Source organism: Leptopilina boulardi, unplaced genomic scaffold, assembly GCF_019393585.1.
Source record: "Leptopilina boulardi isolate dan_hultmark-lab unplaced genomic scaffold, ZJU_Lbou_2.1 LbouV2_310, whole genome shotgun sequence".
NCBI lineage: Eukaryota > Metazoa > Arthropoda > Insecta > Hymenoptera > Figitidae > Leptopilina > Leptopilina boulardi.
The window spans coordinates 2,148,520-2,168,208 of NW_026137875.1; the positions used below are offsets into that span (position 1 = coordinate 2,148,520).

Below are 19,689 nucleotides of genomic sequence, written 5' to 3' on the forward strand. Positions count from 1 at the left end.
ATAATAATTCTTGTGTTTATCAAAATAATTTTTCTCTTCTTTAATAGATTTCGTTTGCTTTATTTTCATAAATAGTCTAAAAGATTTGAATTATAATAATATTTCCAATTTTCTCTTATAATACAATAAAAGGAATATACAAAATTCCTTACTTTTTTCAATAATAATATATTTATTTATTTAAATTTCCCACGTAGAAAATTTTTTTTTACTATTGGTATCAGTGCTTATAGGGGAAAAAAACATAACTAGACACACATAAAACTAAAAATCTCTATACATATATTTCACTAGCGTTTATAATTAATTTACAGGTTATGTCGGGAATTTTATGATTGTCAAAAATCATGTAAAATTCACAACATAGCATTGTAAAAACAGTTTTTAAGTAGTATTTACCTTAAAAGATATTATAATTCATTAATAAGTAATTAGTAAATGATTTTTAATTTATATTAAATGGCTGATAGTGAGTTATAAAAAAATATATATAACCTCAAAATTCGACAATTTGGATTTTGAATTTTTTATTATTTTTTATATAAAAGGTGTATTAAATTTGTTGAAAATTTAGATAGAATTATAAACGGTAATTTTAATTACTCTAATCAATGAAAATTTACGTAAATATGTTAATAAAACAAAAGAATAATTTTTTTTTTTTATAGAACAACAATGTCATCCTCGTCACCTAATAATTCGAAAGATAATAGCAATGATAATGAAGATATTAGATTTTTGCAAGATATTATGGTCTTTTCAGACTCAAGTAGTTCAAATTCAACATCTAGTAGCGAAGGTGAAGATTCTCATCGTTTAAAAGTTCTTTGTGTTGGCTTATGTCGCACAGATATTATTCAAGTTTGTAAAGGATTTCCAAAAGAATGTTCCGAATTAGAGTGAGTTTGTTTTTTTTTAATTACTTCATAATTGTTCTTTAATTTTAATAATTAAAGAATTTGAGTTCAATTTTTTGTTCTGTTTATAAGAGCATATCTCTGGAACATTTAAAACATTTTACTTTTTTTTAAACTAAATTTTTTTTCCGAAGTACAGTATTGAAACTGTATGCATATAAACTTCAAGTAATAAAACTTTTTCATTTTACAAGTGGACAGATAAAATATTTCGTCTTCAAATAGTTATTAATTATTTAAATATTATTAAATAATTATTAGGATTATTAAATTATTATTTAAATAATTATTTAAATAAAATTTCAAATTTAATTCGATTCAAATGTTCAGTGATACAAATTTCAATAAAATCTAAATTTTTATTTTTATTTACCTCATTTTTTATTTCAATTTTCAATCATAATTCTAAATTTTATTATTCAAAATAAATTAATTAATTACAATTTTAATTAAATGGGAATTTAATCGATTGAAACTTAAAATTAATAAAAATTTAATTTAGCTAAAGATTAATCAATTTTAGTTTAAAATTATCAGAATTTTAATTTATTCAAATTTAAATTGACTTAACTTTCAAATTATCTGAATTTTAGTTTTTTTAAATTTCAATTTATTTATGTTTTAAATTATTTTTCTGAATTTTAATTAATTTAAGTTTCAAGTTATTCGAATTTCAGTTTGTTCACATTTTAATTGATTTTAATTTCCAAATTTTCCAAATTTTAATGAATTTAAGTTTCAAATTATCCGAATTTCAGTTTATCCATATTCAGGTCTCGGATTAATACGACTTTTTCCGACTTTTTTTTACATTTTTTTTTTTACAAAATTTTTAAACAAAATACGTTTCTTTTAGCATACAATGTAGATCTTCTATATTTTAATTATTTAACAAATTTTTAACAAAATAGTATTTTTTTAATAATAATTGTTTATTTACAAAATCAAATATTAAATTTATAATATTAAATTATTAAAATTAATATTATTAAATTGTTAATATTAAAAATATTCACATTATAATATTAATAATATTCAATATTATTATAATTACGTCTTGTGTTGTAAATAAATAAATTTTTTTTTTGCCAAAAAATGTGAAAAAATTATGTTACTGAATTCCACAACGTTTATGTTCGACGATTAGAAAACAAATTATTTTTCAATAAGGGAAAATTGTAAAATTTTTTTTCGAAAAAAACAATATTTTTTCATAAATTTTTGATCAATGAAGATTGCAAAAAATATCTTTGAGACGAAAATTCAGAGAATTTTTTTTTCTTTTTTTTTAAAAAAAAATCGTTGATTATGAACGTTGTAAACTTCAACATTGTGAAAAATTTTATTTTTTACTTAGTAAAATTTACAACGTTTATGATCAATGATCAGGCCTCGGATTATACGACTTTTTTCGACTTTTTTCGACTTATTTTAATAAAATGCGACTTTTTTTTACATTTTTTTACAAAATTTTTAAACAAAATACGTTTTTTTTAGTATAGAATGCATATCTTCTTCAGATTTTCTTTATTTCAATTATTTAATCAATTTTTAACTAAAATTCTTCACTAAATTAATTATTTTTAATAATTTTAATGAAATTCTTCACAAATTCAATTATCTTAAACTATTTTTCAATTAAAATTTTTATGAAATTTAATAATTGTATTATAATTTCAAAAAAAATTAGCAAATAAAATTACCAACCATTTTTAATTAAAATTCACTTGAAATTTAATTATTTGCAAAATTTTCAATTCTTTTTAATGATTTTTATAATATTCTTCGAAAATTCAATTATCTGAAAGCAATTTTTCAATTAGAAACTTTTGGAATTTAATTTTTGTATGTGACTTCTAATAAATTTTTCAGCAACAAAAATCACTAAAAATTTCTCTTATTAATTATTGTCTGAAATTTAACACAATCTTTTAAAATTTAATTATTTTCAAAAATTTTAATTTAAAAGTTAAAATTTAATTCTTTCTAAAATTTTTTGAAATTTAATAATTTTAATTCTAACTCTCCTGAAATTTAATTATTTTTAATAATTTTTTTAATATTCTTCGAAAATTCAACTATCTGAAACCATTTTTCAATTAAAAAGTTTTCAAATTATTGTATTTTTGTCTGCAATTTATAATATATTTTTTAGTGACAAAAATCATTAAAAATATTTTAATAAAAAATCACTTGAAGTTCAATTAATTTCAAAAATCAAAATTGTAAATCTTTGAAAATTCAATTGCTTTTAAAAAATGTTATCTAAAATTATTTGATAAATTATTTTTAGTTATGTAAAATTTAATTATTATCTGAAAATTAACAAAATCTTTTGAAATTCAATTATTTTCACAAATTTCAACTTTAACTCTTCCAAAATTATTATTTTAAAAAAATTTTATTTAAAAATCTATAAAACTTGATTAAGTATTGTCTGAATTTCTTTTCACCATCAAAACTAATAACTATGACAAAATTTTATTCTAATAAATTGCCTAAATCAGACATCAAAAAAATTATAAAAATGGAACTTTAAGAATTTTTTTTAGAAATTTGTCCTACTTAAATAAAAATTTTTATAGAATTATTCTCATTACAGAATTAATAATATGAATTTAATATCTAATAACATTAGTTATTTTAAGTAAAATATTTATTAACCAATTAAATTTTGTTAAAATAAAAAAATCGACTATTTCGACTTTTTGTGTAATATAAATCGACTAAAATGACTTTTTTTTTATGACGCTGAAGTTACCAACGTTGATTCGAAGAATCAACAAACGAATTTTTCGTTTTCAGATTAGTTTAAAGGTCAAGAACCAATTTTTTTATATTGAAACTTCTTTATTTTGGTCCCGAATACATTCTTAAACACTAAAAATCCTCAATTAAGGCGGGGTAATATTTAATCTTAGGAAAAAAAAATTCTTTTCGTCGATTCAACGTTGGTAACTTCAGTGTCATTTTTTTTGTACCTTAAAGTCGATACGAGGCCTACATATTTTAATTGATTTAAGTTTTAAATTATTAGTTATTTTGTATGTTATTATTATAGTTATTAATTTAATAAAAATTTTAAATTCACAAAGAAAATTGAAATTGTTGAAAATTGCATATGTAAAGTGAAATAATTCTATATCTATATGTATAATAAATGTACATAAAATGAAATTGAAACTGGCACCAAGTTTCACCTTGGTCACTAAAAAACCAAATAAAAATTTATTAAAATTAACATAATATATATCAGAGGGACAAAAAAAGATAAAAGTTTCCATAGAGATATGCCTATAAATAAAAATGAAATTAATTAAGATTGTAATTTTATTACAGGAGTGTTGATATAAGATGGGAAAGAGGAGGCAATGCATCAAATACATGCACTGTTCTAGCTCAATTCGATACTCCAGTCGAATTTTTAGGTACACTATCTAATCAACATTCCGGATTAAAAAGTTTAATACAAGATATGGATGAACATAAAATTCGTCACGATCATTGTCCCATTAAGCCAAACACAACTTGTCCCACTTCGTCTATTGTAATTAATTCAAATAATTTAACACGCACAAGATGGAATTATAATCCTGATCTACCTGAATTAAATGCATCTGAATTCAAAGCACTTCGTTTAGAAGATTACAGTTGGATACATTTCGAAGTAATTTTTCAATTTTATTTCATTTCCAAAAACACTTTTGAAATAATTCAATGAAAATAACAAAATTACAGAAAAATATTTGCCTTTTGTAAAAAAAAAAATAATTTTATTTTACAGGGACGAAATGTGGACAATGTTTTGGAAATGATGCAAATAATACACAAACGTAATGTATTAATAAGATCGAAAGGATTTAGAACACCATATTATCCTATTGTTATTAGTCTTGAATTAAATAAAAATCGTGAAGGAATATTTAAATTGCTTCCATATGTGGATGTGATATTTGTAGGGGAAAATTTTATGACTCCAGATCAATCGAAAAATATGACAAAAACATTGGAGTACGTTTGTCAAGCTCATCAAAAGCCAGGGTAATTAATATAATTTTTTTTTATATTTTTAATTTTACAGAATTATTATTATTATTATTAAATGACAATTTGTTGAAATTAATTTTCTTAAATTCTTTATTGAATTTTTATTATTTTATTTCACTATAATTTGAATACAATGAAAATTTTAGAAAATATAAATTACATGGATGATTCGTCAATAATTTTTTTTTTTTTTTTAATTTAATATTATTATTATTACTAATTATTCTAAATTTGATCTAAGATCTGATTCTATTAGATTTGAATAATTTGAAAAGAAATTTTAATATTTTCAACGTCGATAAAGTTCACAACGTTTATGATCAACGATTAAAAAAAAATATATTTTTTCACTAAAAATAAAAAAAAATAATAACTAAATTTTTGCATAGAAATTTTCTTTCAAAAAATATTATTAATTAAAAAATATTGCAAAAAAATTGTTTAAGATCAAAAATAATAATAATTTGCATAGAAAAATATTTGTTCCTCTCAATCGTTTATCATAAACGTTGTGAACTTCACCGACGTTATTTTCACTCTGTTTTTTTATTATTTTTTGTAATTTTTGGTTTTACATATAAAAATTTAAGTTTTTCACTAATATTTTTTTTATGAATAATTTGATTTCTCTTTCTTTCTTTTTAGGGTAATAATAGTATGTTCACGTGATGAACGAGGAGCATTAGGTCGTGCTCCAAATGGAGAATTTACTCAATGTCCAGCGCAACAATCGACAAAAATTGTTGACATATACGGCACAAGTGACACATTTAATGCAGCAATGATTTATTTTCTCAATCAAGAAAATATAAGCCATCGAAATGGTTGGAGAAAAATAAGTATGGTGCCAGTTGATTTCGATAAAGAAAGTCCATTGGAATTTATTTGTCCCGATATATTGTATCAGGCACTTGTTTTTGCATGTCGTGCGTCAGGTGCCAAAATGGGATTCAAAGGTTTCGCTCCATTGAGAAATGTTTACAAGGGTCTCACAGTTCATCAAGAAATAAAATTGTGATAATTTTTCAGCCCCGAGGTTATAAAGGTGACAAAGAGGAAAATTTCTTTTTCTTTTGTTTTTTTTTTTAAACGGTAAGAATGCTTCATTTTTTATTATTTCACATTTTTTATCTTTTTTTTTAATATAACCTCGGAGAAAGTGTATAGCAAAATGATAATTGCAAAGTACTGATGAAATCAAAGATCATGAGAGATAAAAGAATGATAATAGTATTATATTGACATATATATAAATATATATATATATATAGGTGATTCAATTTTTATATTATTGACTTAACAAGACATTATAAACAAAGTTCAATGATTGATCATTGATAGTTTGCAATTATGTACAATGCATTTTTGATATTGATTTTTTTTTATATATATATATAGTATAAAAACATTTATAGTCCGCTAACTAAGTCAATGCCTTTATATTGAATAGCTTTTTATTTAATTTTGAATACAACGCTTTTTTTTTTGTAAAACTTTTTTAATACAAGTAGATTTGTACAATATATATTTTTTTACGATAAACTCTCGCGTCTTCGTTTAAAATGATTTCCGAGCGAGCAAAACTCAAGTGATTTTATATTCGCATTTTATGAGTCGAATATAAAATGACTATTTTGTACAAATGAAATCTTCACGTCTTTTGAATACTATGTATTCTAATTTTATAAGCCGACTGAATGTGAATGTCCTAAGAAGAAAAAAAAAAAAAAAAAAAAAGAAACATTGTCCAAAAAGTCGTTTCTTAAAATTGGATATCTAAAAATAAAACGTAAATTTTTTTTATTCTTAATTTTCTAATAAAAAATATATCTGTAAAAAAAAAAAAAAAACTTTTTAGGACACTTTAGATTTGTTTTGTAAAAATAAGGTAAAAATGAAAATAATTTCCTAAATGATAGACGAAAAATAATAAAAGAATACTCTTTCAATGATTTGAATTCGTTTTTTTTATTATTGCTTGAATTATTTAACATTCTATTTTTATTTAACTATTTTTGAAGTGCCTATTGCAAAATATAAAAATTTTTTGAATGAATAATAAAAATCACAAGTAAGAATACAACTCCTGCGGTCTTTAAACTTTAAATATAATAATCTAAATTATTAAATTATCTTAAAATAGTATCATTCTTTTACATTTAAAGCATTTTTTTGTGTACACTATTTTGAATATTTTACACAAAAAAGAAAAATTGAAAAAAAACAAATTTTATTTAACACATTTTTTTGATATTTTTAAAATTAAAATATTTTGAAGAAAAAAATTGCATTAAAAAAGTATAAAACTTTTCCAATGAACACTCATTCAGTCATTCATCGTAGTTTTTTTTTTTTTTTCAATAGCGATTATACTAAGGAAAAATATTTTTTTTACACAGCTTTTTTTTTATATTTATAATAATATAATATTGTGCAAAGTCGATATGTTTTATAGAAAATGGTTAAACTTTAATTTAACGTATTCTATTTGTTTCTATATCAAACATTAATTTTTTATTATTGCTTTTAATTAATCTTCAAACGCATACGGAGAAAAACACATTATGTACAAGTGGTCAACATTCAATAGTAAATTAACTTTGCTTAGGGACTATTTTTTTTCGAAATTATTAATATTATTCTATAATAATATATTATCAGTCTGCTTCAAGGCCACTGTCTACAAAATCCATTATTTGAAATGCCGCTTTATATGGTAGACACCTGGTAAAAAAAAAGTTGCATTTTTTAGTTTTTTATAGTTTATTAATTCGACGCGAAGCATAAAAAACATTTAAATATTTTTAATTCATTTAATTTTTAAATGCTCATGCATCAATTTTTTAATTTTTCTTTTTTTTTTAAATTCTGTGTTTTTACATAAACTTTTCGAAAATTCGATGCAAAAATTCTAGAAAAATAATTAACTACATTTTTGCAATTTTAAGATTAAAATTTTATTTTTAAAACTGTTCATGTCCTTCAAATATTAATTAAAAAGCATAAAATGTTGGCACAAGGAAATAGTTTCTTTGACAATTTTTCATAAAAAAAAAATTGAAGGATACAGTTTTAAAAATAAAATTTTAATTTTTAAATAACAAAAAATAATGTTAATTATTTTTCACTCATTTTTTGCATCAAATTTTCGTAAAGTTCATGTATAAACACAAAATTTAAAAACAAAAAAAAAACCCTTAAAATTGATGCATTTTTAGGAAAGTAATGAGTATTCCGAAATTCAAAAATAAAAATTAATTAAATTATTAAATAAAATATTTAATTTTCAAAAATTGTACGTTAGTTAAGTTTTTCTAAAATTTGACAAATTTTTCTTTGCAAAAAATGATTATTATTTAACTAAATTTTACAGAATTTTCATTTTTTCAATTTATCAAAAAAATACAAACATGGCAATTGTTTTTGATGAATTTTTTTTTTTTGGAATGAATTTTACTTTTCAAATAAATTTGCATTTGACCAAAATTCTAATTTATCCAAATTTTTTTTTTTACGGATTTTTCTTTTTTTTAATTAACTAAATTGACATTATTTATTTATATTATTGTATTGCTTTTCATTTGATTAAATTTCCATTTACTCGTTTTTGCAAAAATAAACAAATATTTTTAATAATAATGTATAGAATAAATGTAAACAAACCTAACAACAGTATTAACTGTAAACCAATAATTAGGAATAGTTGCTTCCAATTCGTTTCGTCTTTGTGCAGTAATTATTTGATTAGCAGCTTCCTTCGGCTGAACCAACGCCAAAAGATTGGGGAACCTAAAACGAGAGCAATTTTTTATTTAGAAAGTCAAAAAATATTTCAATAAATTAAAAAAATATGATTTTTTATCAAGTGAGATAATTTGCCCACCTTTGATCCAAGATTCTAGTCTGCTTGTAAATAAATATCATTCATAAATAAGTGTTGACTATATTAATTTTAATTATGTTTTTTTTTTTTTAGATAATCAATAATCGGGAAAGAATTTAAACAAAAATTTGTATTCCATTCTCTCATTGATTATACAGAAAAGACTTTCAAAAGGAATAACAAAATTTTTATACAAATTGAAGTCGTTATAATTTTTTTTTTTTAGAAAACTTGTAATACAAAAAATTCATTATTCAAAAGAACTGCAATTATTTCAATCAACTTAATTACATTTAATTGATTTATATTTAAATCAAAAAGTTGTCTACATTAAAATGTTTTATAAACATTTTTTTTTATAAAAATATAAAAAATTTTTCTTTATTTTTATTATTAAATTTATATTTTAAATATTTATTAAAGAGCAAATAATTTAGAAATTAACTTTTAAAAAATATGACGTAAGTAAGAAAAAATTTGATTTAAATAAAAAAAATCGGATTTTTTTTTAATCATGATTTTTATTAGTTATGTTATTCAAATGAAAGAAATAAATAAAAAAAATTTTAAAATTTAAATTTTTTTTAAAAAGATCCAATTGATTTTTAAGTAATAGGTACTTAAAAAAATCAAAAAAATATTACCTCGTTCTTGGTTTTTTGCAAAGACCTGTGTCTACCATGTAAGGATAAATAGTCGTGAATTTGATATTTGTCATTTTGTTTGGACTAGCTTGACGTATTTCTTCACTAATAGACTCCATGATTCCTAGAGCAAAAAAAAACACAATTTAATTAAATTAATTTTTAATTATTATTTATTGAAAATAAATGAGTTAGAAAAAAACCCTTGGAAATTTAAAACACAAGCTAAATTTAATAAATGATTTACAGTTAATTATCATCTCCAAGATATATAATGTTTAATTACAAATTGAAATATTAAAAAAAAGAAAAATAGATTTTTTGTTATCAGAAAAAAGATTATTAATGAAACAACATAAGATCAAGTTTTTACCTCTGACTGCGAATTTTGTTGCGCAATAGGGCACAAGATTAGGAAGACCAACAATTCCCGCCATTGATGATAATGCCACCACGTGACCATGATCTTTCTCAATCATACTCGGCAAGAAGGCTTGCAGCATCTGATAAAAGATTCATTTGAATTTTATTTCTCAATTAACATATAATTAACACTTTTTGCTATTTTAAATATGTACCTACACAGTTTTTTTTTTTTATTGCCATTTTATCTATGAGATTAGTTTTTTATTTTTCTGACTACATAAGTAATGAAAAAAAATTTTCATAATTAGATATTTTAATATATCTTTAATTAAATTTTTTTTCAAACCAAAAAAATTTATAACAAAAAAATATTTAGCTCTTTTATTTATAATTTAAATAAAAATTAAATTTAATTCTAATAAATTATTTCTTTGAGAGCAAAATTATTAATATTTTGAAAATAACAATTTTTTTTGAAATTTACCCAAAAATGAGCCATGAGATTGACATCGACTGTCTTTTTAATTTCTTCCTGAGTATGCGTGAGAAATGAATGGCAAGGCATTATTCCTGCATTATTTATAAGAATTGTTACATTACCAACTTCCTCTTTTACTTTTTCCGCAGTTTGTAAAACTTCCTCCCTATTCGATACATCGCATCTAAAATATTTAAATGTAAATTAGAAAAATAATTTCAAAACTTTTTGTTTTGCAATTACTATTACTATTCGATTTTAATTAATTAAAATTATAATTAAAATTATTATTAATTATTAGATTTTAATAATTAAATTTTAAAATAAAATAAAATGCTTATTTAATATAACAAACTAACTAAAAACACTGAAAAAAAATTTATTTGAGTCAATTAATTCGTATTTGTTACAAATATAGAAATTATTGATTCAAATACAATTTATTATTAATACAAATAAAAATTATTTGATTCAAGTAAATATTTATTTGATAATAGTCATAAGTAACCGATTATTTGAATAAAATACTGATTTTTTTTTATTTGCAAAATTTATTGACATATTTGGCCAATTTGGAATAATTTATTTTACGAATTTAAGAGAAAAAAATGAAATTATAAAAACTTGATTAATCCGATAAAAATTAAAAAATTTTTGAAATTTACGTACTTATAAGCGTATGCTCTTGCAGCTCCTTGTTTTTTAATTTCATTTGTTGTTTCTTCATTTCCTTGTTCATTTATGTCCCAGCAAACAACAGTTGCTCCTAAACTGGCATATCTCAGTGCCAATTCTTTTCCAATTCCATGACCAGCTCCAGTTACCTTTTTACAAGAAAAAAAAAATATATATTTTTTAGTAGCAGAAAAAAATTCTACATAATTTACAATATTTTCATTAAATTTATTTAAATTTATTTTCATTAAAATAAATATTTGTCGAATAAAATTAAAATTTTAATTAAATAAATATTATTTACAAATTTAATTAAAATAATTATATTTTTATTATTTCAGGCCTCGGATTATACGACTTTTTCTCGACTTTTTTTTTTCATTTTTTTGATACAATTTTTAAACAAAATACGACTTTTTTTAGTATAGCAGATCTTCAAATCTTCTTTATTTCAATTATTTAACAAATTTTTTAACAAAAATTTTTCTCAAAATTAATTATTAATTAATAATTTTAATGAAATTCTTCACAAATTTAATTATCTTAAATTATTTTTCAATTAAAAATTTTATGAAATTCAACAATTGTTTACAATTTCAAAAAAAAAAAATCAAATAAAATTACCAAAAATTTCAATTTAAAATACATTATGTATATATAGCGGAAACTTCCTGCAACGAAATGTAAATTTCTTATACGCAGAATATATTATTATTATTAATAATAAGAGTAAATTTTAATTTTTACTATTTTTAAAATATAAATTAACAAATTATTTTATAAATATTTCCTTTTTTACTACTATTAAATAATGATAATAATAATGGTAATAATAATAATAATAATAATAATAATAATAATAATAATAATAATAATAATAATAAAAGTAAATTTCAAAAAAAAATTTTTTTTTTTATAAATCTTCCGAAATTCAATTATTTTTAATGATTTTTATAATATTCCTCAAAAATTTAATTATTTGAAAGGATTTTTCAATTAAAAACTTTTGAAATTCAATTTTTGTCTCTCTAATTTCTTATAAATTCTTTATCAACAGAAATTACCAAAAAAAATTCAATTAAAAATCACTTGAAATTCAATTAATTTCAAAAAACTGAATTGTTAATTTTTCAAAATTCAATTACTTTAAAAAAATATTATATAAAATTATTTGATAAATTATTTTCAATTCTGTAAAATTTAATTATTGTTTGAAATTTAACAAATTTTTTTGAAATTTAATTATTTCCAAAAAATTTCAACTAATAACTCTTTCAAAGTTCAAATTTTTTTTTTAATGATTTTAATATTTCTTTAAAAAATCAATTATTTCAAAAAAGTTTCAAATAAAAACTATAAAATTGAATTATCAGAATTTTTTTTTTTTTGAAATTTTGTCCTAATTAAAATTTCAAAAATTTACGTCTGCGATTCGAAAATATTTAAAATAAATTTTCTTAATAACATTTCTATAGAATTATTCTTATTAAAGAATTAAACAAATGGATTTAATATCTAATAACATTAATTATTTAAAGTAAAATATTTATTAATTAATTAAATTTAATTAAAATAAAAAAATTTGCTTTTTTAAAATGTAAATCGACTAAAACGACTTTTTTTTGCTCCTCAATGTCGTTCTAAGACCTGTTATAGTTAATAAAATTTTTTTTTTTTAAATTAAAAAAAAAAAATTTTTTTTTAACAATAAGGTAAAAAATAGCAAATATCTATCGATCATTTTTATCTTAGTTCACAAAGTGATAAAATCATGGTTTATAATAATAAACATTAACATTGGAAATTGAAGTGAACAATATAAAAATAACGTAAAATGTAAAAAAAAAGTTCTCAGAATAGTTTTAGAATGACATATCGTATACAGTATATATATATATATGTGAATAAAATTATTATGCAAGTTGAGGTCAATGATATCAGTTACATCCCCTTCATTCTATAGATATTTTATCCATACCAGAACAATTTCTCCTGCGACGCTTTTCTCCTCCACGGGAACGAAGAATCGATAAATACTTTCAAAAAGATAAAAAATTATCTTTATTATTAACATTAAAACATCGGCTACAATCAGTACTCCTCCATATGCATTAACCATGTCTCGTTTCAAGTTTCTCCTATTAAAGAAAAAAAATATCTTTTTAATTCAAAAAAAATTATTAAATTTTACTTATTTATTACACTTTCATTTTTATTAAAATTTAAAAATGTCAATTTTTTTTTGTCATTAATTTTTTATTTCGATTATACATATTATGATTATTTTTTAACTGCTTTCCTTTATTATAAAAAAATTATATTTGAATCAATGTAATTTAAATTCAAGAAATTCTTCTCTACAGTTTTTAAATATTTAACTAAATTTTTCAACATTTTGATTTTTAATTTATATATAATATTTACAATAAAAAAAAAAAAACAATTTTGAAAAAACTTTTTTATTTTTTTATTTATAAAAATTAATCTAAAATATATATATATTTAAAAATGGGCCATTCATTTTCGAAAAAAAAAATTTATTCCTATATGTTTCTATACTGAGAAGGAATTACTAAAATTTTTGTTATTATTAGGTAAAATTTTTTATTTTTCCTGAGTTTTTGAAAAAACTTTTTTATTTTTTTATTTATAAAAATTAATCTAAAATATATACATTTAAAAATGGGCCATTCATTTTTGAAAAAAAAATTTATTCCTATGTTTCTATACTGAAAAGGAATTACTAAAATTTTTGTTATTATTAGGTAAAAATTTTTATTTTTCCTGAGTTTTTGAAAAAATTGTCAATGAAAAATAGTAAAAATTGTGAAAGAAGTTCAAATTTAAAAGAATTAACAGTGAAATTTCAATTAATAAAAATTTTTACATTATGCAGGAGTTGTCAATTTTTTTCCAACTTTTTTTTTCGAATCTAAAATCATATTATTCTATTATGGAAAATTGGAAGAAAAATAAATAATTTTTGGCTACTTTACACTTTTTTTTTTAAATTTTAGTGGAAATTTTATTTTTTGAAAACTCATACAATTGATTATTCAGAATGATGAAAAAAGTGTAAAAAATATTGTCGTTGAAGAATATTAAAAATTATGTAAGAAGTTCAAATTTCAATTTTTCCTGAATTTTAAAATTCTATTACAAAATTCCTGAATTATTAAAAAAAATTTTTTCTAAATTTTCATGACGTATCATTATTTTTAATCCTTAATAAAGTCAAAAAATAAATTGACACCCTAAAACAAAGAAAATGTCACTTAAATTTTTCAAATTTAAAAAAAATTATTTACCTATATACTCAAAATGTTTTTATGACATTGAAAATTTCCAAATTAATTATTACTGTTACTATATAAAATTATAATATTTTATACATAATCACAAACCAATAATAATTTTATTAAATAATTTGTTAGAATAAATTAATTCAAAAAATATTTTTGTTAACATTGTTTTTTTTTTAAATTAAAAAAAATTCTTTTATTGATTTTTTGAAAAATAAAAATTCTCATAAAATAAAATAAATAAAATATATAAAATTTATCCACGTCTAGTGTCAATTATCTTTTGTTATAAAAAATTTGCGAAAATACAAAATGTAAATTTTCATAACTTTGAAAGAATACGAAATAATGTAATTTTGAAATTTGAATTATTTTTGTAGACACATATGATAAAAAATATAAATATAGAATTATTTTATATTCATTTCAGAAACAACCTTGATTCATGCCCTGCTAATAAATTGCAAGTTCGAATTTCTTGTATTTTATTTTTTTTCAGAAAGAGTAAAGCTTTAAAAATTTTATGTGTATATTAAATTCAATTAGCAAAATTTTTAAATTAGGGCTAAAAAATAGGTAGTAAAAATGGGTTATAATTTTAATGGAAGTAAAATATTCTAATCCATTTTTACTCGTAGTATTTTTAATCCATTTTTATTATACCCTTAAATTATTTTCAGTCTAAAATAACATTTTTTTTAACAAATATTTTTTTTTTTTAACTCAAATTTGTCAGTGAAAAGGTTCACCTCAACATTAAGTGAAAATTCAATTAAGTTACACTTGTTTATAATTTATTATTATTTTTTTTTATTTATGGAATTTTCTCACAATGCAAAAGATAAGATAAATTATATTTTATTATCAGTAAAAGTACATAATGGTTGTGTTCACACACGCTAAATTCGTGATTTTATTTGCGAATTCTATATATAAAAAAAATTTCAAGTTCCAGCTATAATATATTTTTTCCCTTTTTCTAATTGAGAAAATTTCTAAAATTAATAAAAAAAATTTTTTTAAGTTACATAATTTTTCTAAATTATATATAATAAATTAAATTCTGGTCAAGGACAGAAAATTAAGTAAAAAAAAAAAATAATTTTTTACGGATTTTGGTTATACAATAAAAAGTACGAAATTATTTGGAAAAAAAATATGCCCTTGATATTGACAAGAATTATTTGCTATATGTGCACGGTGTACTGAATTAACATGACACTGAAAGTGAATGTCACTTTGTTAACAAGGCTATCATGAAGTCTTTCTAGTAAAAATTTCTTTTATTAGAAACAAACGAATTTCATTTTTAATAAAATTTGATATTTTATTGATTTTAATTACGTATTGTTTCGATTTTATTTAATTTTGCAAGTAAAAAATTAAAATCATTTTTTTGTTGAAATTAATAATAAGGAAACAGTGTAATTTTAACTCATCATTTACATTGTTGTCGATGAAAAATAATGAAAATTATAAAAGAAGATGAATTAAAAAAAAAATATTTTCAATTAATCAAAATTTACGTCATTTAAGGGTGAAAAATTTTTTTTGCCATTTTTTATAACCGAAAAAAACCAATATATAAATCATAGTAAAAAATTTAAAAAAAAAATGTTTTTGACAATTTTCAAATTTTTTTCATTCGATAATTTGTTGTAAATTAAAAAGAGAGATCAAAAATTTTCAAAATAAAAAAAAAGCGTGAATAAAAATTAACGATTAAAAATAATTTTATTTATTTATAAAAAATTTAAGGGCTTAAAGCCTTTCAGTACAAAGTACTTATAACAATGAATATAAAACTAAAGAACAATAAGAACATTTTTCGAATTTAAAAAAAAATTCTAAATTTCCAAAATTGAAAAAAAAACTTTTTATTAATTTAAAAAAATTTCGAAAAAATCGTTTCCCCACCAGTGAAAGCGGTTTAAAATTTTTGTAAACAAAAGTAGTTTTTTTTGAAAAATTATCAAAAAACAATCGACCGTTACAAACAAATTTTAAAAATTAAATTTTAATCTTTAAATTTACAAAAAAAATCTAATAATTTTTGTTGTTTCATTTTTTGCATCAAAAAATTCAATTCTTAAAAACACAAAATTTCAAAAATAAAAAATTAAAATTAATACATTCTGAAAAAAGTTATGTGTATTCAGAAAAAAAATTTGTGAAATTTTGAAAAATTTATTTATAGATATCTTATAAACGAATTGATAAAAAATTTCGAAAAAAAAAATAATTATGGAACCCTTTTTCGTAGAGTACAAAAAGATAAAAAAAAAACTTTTAGCCAAATTAAATTAAATTAAAAATTGAAGTACGTTTGTGTTATATATCCGTTTATTTAAAATACAATTTGATTTAAAAATTAAAAAATTTAAATATAAAAAGGTCTCAAGTGAAGAATTCCAATTTTTATTTATAGTTCCTAACATCTTAATATTTTTTTGTTTTATTTTTTTAAACATGACGTTTCATTGAGTTTTATGTATTTTGTCAACTTCATCAGTTATTTTTGTTATAAAGAAAAAAAAATTATTAGAAAACATCACAAATTTTCATAAATCAAAAATAACATTATTTTAAAAAATTTTACTACTTTGTTTAAAAAAACACGTCTAGTTTCTATTTCTTCAGCACGTGTCAAATTTTTTAAAAAAGAAAAAATATAAAATAAATTTTTTCTTCATGAATAATAAATTATAATATTTACGAGTTTAAAAAAAAAAAATTTTCTACATGAATAAATTATTAAAATATAAATTAACGAATAGAAATTAAAATTTTTTTGAAAATCTTTCATTGAGAATTGTATAAATTTTTTGTTGAAATATTTTTTGCGTTAAAATACCAATTTTTTTTCTAAAAGACGCTAATTTCTTCTAAAATTATAAATAGATTAACTCGCATATGGAATGTTGCGTAACATTAATATATTATTATATCTATATATATCTGTGTTACTATTTCGAGTTGAAAATTACACATCCCACGCATCCCATACTTTTCAGTTCTATTATACTTTAGTCTCTTATAATTTGATTATATCGTGACTTAAACATATAATTATTTTACTTCATTAATTTTTTTTTATTGCTTATAATATTTTAATACCGCGATATTCTTATTATTAACATATCAATTAATTTGTTGTTGGAATTGATAATGTAAAAGAAACATAACAAAAATTTAGATTTGAAAAAAATTTATCAAATTGTTTATTGTATTTATTTTTAGTTACTCTTATTTTGTATAAAATCACAACAAAGTAATTATTTTTTTAATGTCACTAATTAATCTTTTAGTGTAATAAAACGGGCCTTAAAATGATACAATTAAGTCAGTGATAAGATTATTGTTAAGAATAAAAATTTCTGAAAAACAATTCTAGATAAGGCAAAAAAAATATATGAAAATTTTTAATATTCGAATGATTTATTAAAAGTAGTGAAAAAAATGTCTCAAATATTTACTAATAATTAAAATAAATATAGAATACAAATATGAAAAATAATTAAAAATATAAAATAATAATAATAATAAACAAGAACAAAACAGATAAATTTTTTTTTAATTTCTAATTAGAATTAAAATTGCCATATATTCACAAAAAAAAAAAAAATGTAGAATAAAAAATGTATTTCAATAAAAATGTTGATTGAACATAAAATAATAGAAAGAAAAAATATGTCTATAAAGCGAGATTAAAAAAAAAAGAAGAAATTACTGATTTAATTAACATCAATTTTCAAAAAAAAAAAAAAAAAAAAACTGACAAATTTAATTTTGTTTTTATTTTAATTAAATTAATTAATTAAAATTTCAAAAAAAATGAAAAATGAAAAATTGATAAACAATTGAATTATAATCACTTTTATGAAGTTTTGCCGGTAAATTGGCGCGAGAAGTTCATTATTTTCAAATAATATTAAACGTTTAATCATATATCGATATCATGATTTGTTTTTATTTATTTTTATTTTTTTCTTACCAAAATACTGAATGAAATTGCAAAAAACTTTTTTCATAAACGAGCATTTAAATAAAAGGGAATCAAAAAATATGCGTAAATTTTTACAAATTATAAAATTTCCAAAATAAATTGTTATAATTTCTATAGAAATTGTTCACTCGTCACATATCAGCTATAACGAAAGTGAATGCGGGGAACAAGTTGCTGCGAGACGACTTTTACTTGAAACTTGTATTGGGCTTTTCGATTCGCACTTTTTTTTTCATTTATAATACCTATGACTATTTTATTTTATTCTATTTAAAAAAATTTTTTTTTTAATAATAGCAAAAAAAAATAACATTTTTAAATTAAATTAAATTTTTGGCAAATTTTTTTTTTTATTGAAATTAATTTGATACGAACAAACCTTTTCAAAATTATGTTATGTATATATATGTATATATAAGAGTTTCTTATATGAAATGGTGCACACTATTATTGACTTTTTAAATTATAACGCTAAACACATCAAGATCCTTCGTTGTCCGCGATCAAATCGCAACTAAAGTCCCTGTGTCTCCTCATCGTTGTATGCAGCATAAGAAGCCGATCTTTGTAATTGTATCACTGATATATGTGTATATGTACTATTGCTACCAACTCATACATATAAAAAGACTTCTGCTCTTTTGCAGCTATGAATTGATTAAAACCACCATAAATGTATATAAATATCTTCCAAATGCTATATACTTGTATAGCGATTGATACCAATTTATACTGTGAAATATGGCAAATAAAATAGATATATATATATTTGCAAATTTTCTTTCAAATTAATTTAATAAAAATTCAGTTAAATTTACGATTTCTTTTTTTGCATTGTTTTGCTATTTTTTGGGTTTTATCAAAGGGCTAATATATTATTAAAGGAAACTATTATATTACATTAATATAATTCATAACATTCAAATATTATAATTAATTACTGTATATTATTATTATTATTATTATTATTCGCGCTGAAAATTCGCAGTTTTTTCGATATACGAAAAATTTCATTTGACATTTTCCTAATTTAACCCTTACTTGTTACAGAGTAAGGTCTTTTAGACCTCAACAAAAATTTGGTATAAAATACTTTTGATTATTCCCAAGCGAGGGGGAATTTACTCAGGTAGTCAAGTGTACACTCTTCCTGTAATACTTGTGTAATAACGTGTAATACCGTGTAATAATGGGTTATTACAGTGCTGTAATAACGCAAAAAACTCTGTAATATCTCTGTAATAATGTGTAATACTCTGTAATAACGTGTAATACTTAGTAATAAGGGTAATATGAGGTGTAATACCGGTAGTCAAGTTTACATGTTTTTAACTATAGTAAATTCCCCCTCGTTCCCAAGCAAAAATTTCT

At 20.1% G+C, this 19,689-nt stretch overlaps 2 protein-coding genes across 2 annotated transcripts; one reads left to right on the plus strand and one right to left on the minus strand.

The window, feature by feature from the left end:
- Positions 1-300: 300 nt before the first annotated feature.
- Positions 301-7,790, plus strand: LOC127283625 (ketohexokinase-like). Its single transcript, XM_051308616.1, has 5 exons — positions 301-589; positions 669-899; positions 4,257-4,584; positions 4,702-4,958; positions 5,610-7,790. The coding sequence occupies exons 2-5, from the start codon at positions 676-678 to the stop codon at positions 5,980-5,982; spliced, it is 1,182 nt and encodes a 393-aa protein (XP_051164573.1). The 5' UTR covers positions 301-589; positions 669-675; the 3' UTR covers positions 5,983-7,790.
- Positions 6,354-18,861, minus strand: LOC127283626 (short-chain dehydrogenase/reductase family 16C member 6-like). The gene is made up of 8 exons (XM_051308617.1): positions 18,698-18,861; positions 12,989-13,148; positions 11,005-11,159; positions 10,342-10,519; positions 9,865-9,994; positions 9,492-9,615; positions 8,628-8,753; positions 6,354-7,688 (listed from the first exon to the last, which is right to left on the minus strand). Exons 2-8 carry the CDS (start codon positions 13,127-13,129, stop codon positions 7,622-7,624), a joined length of 921 nt encoding a protein of 306 aa, XP_051164574.1. The 5' UTR covers positions 13,130-13,148; positions 18,698-18,861; the 3' UTR covers positions 6,354-7,621.
- Positions 18,862-19,689: the final 828 nt, after the last annotated feature.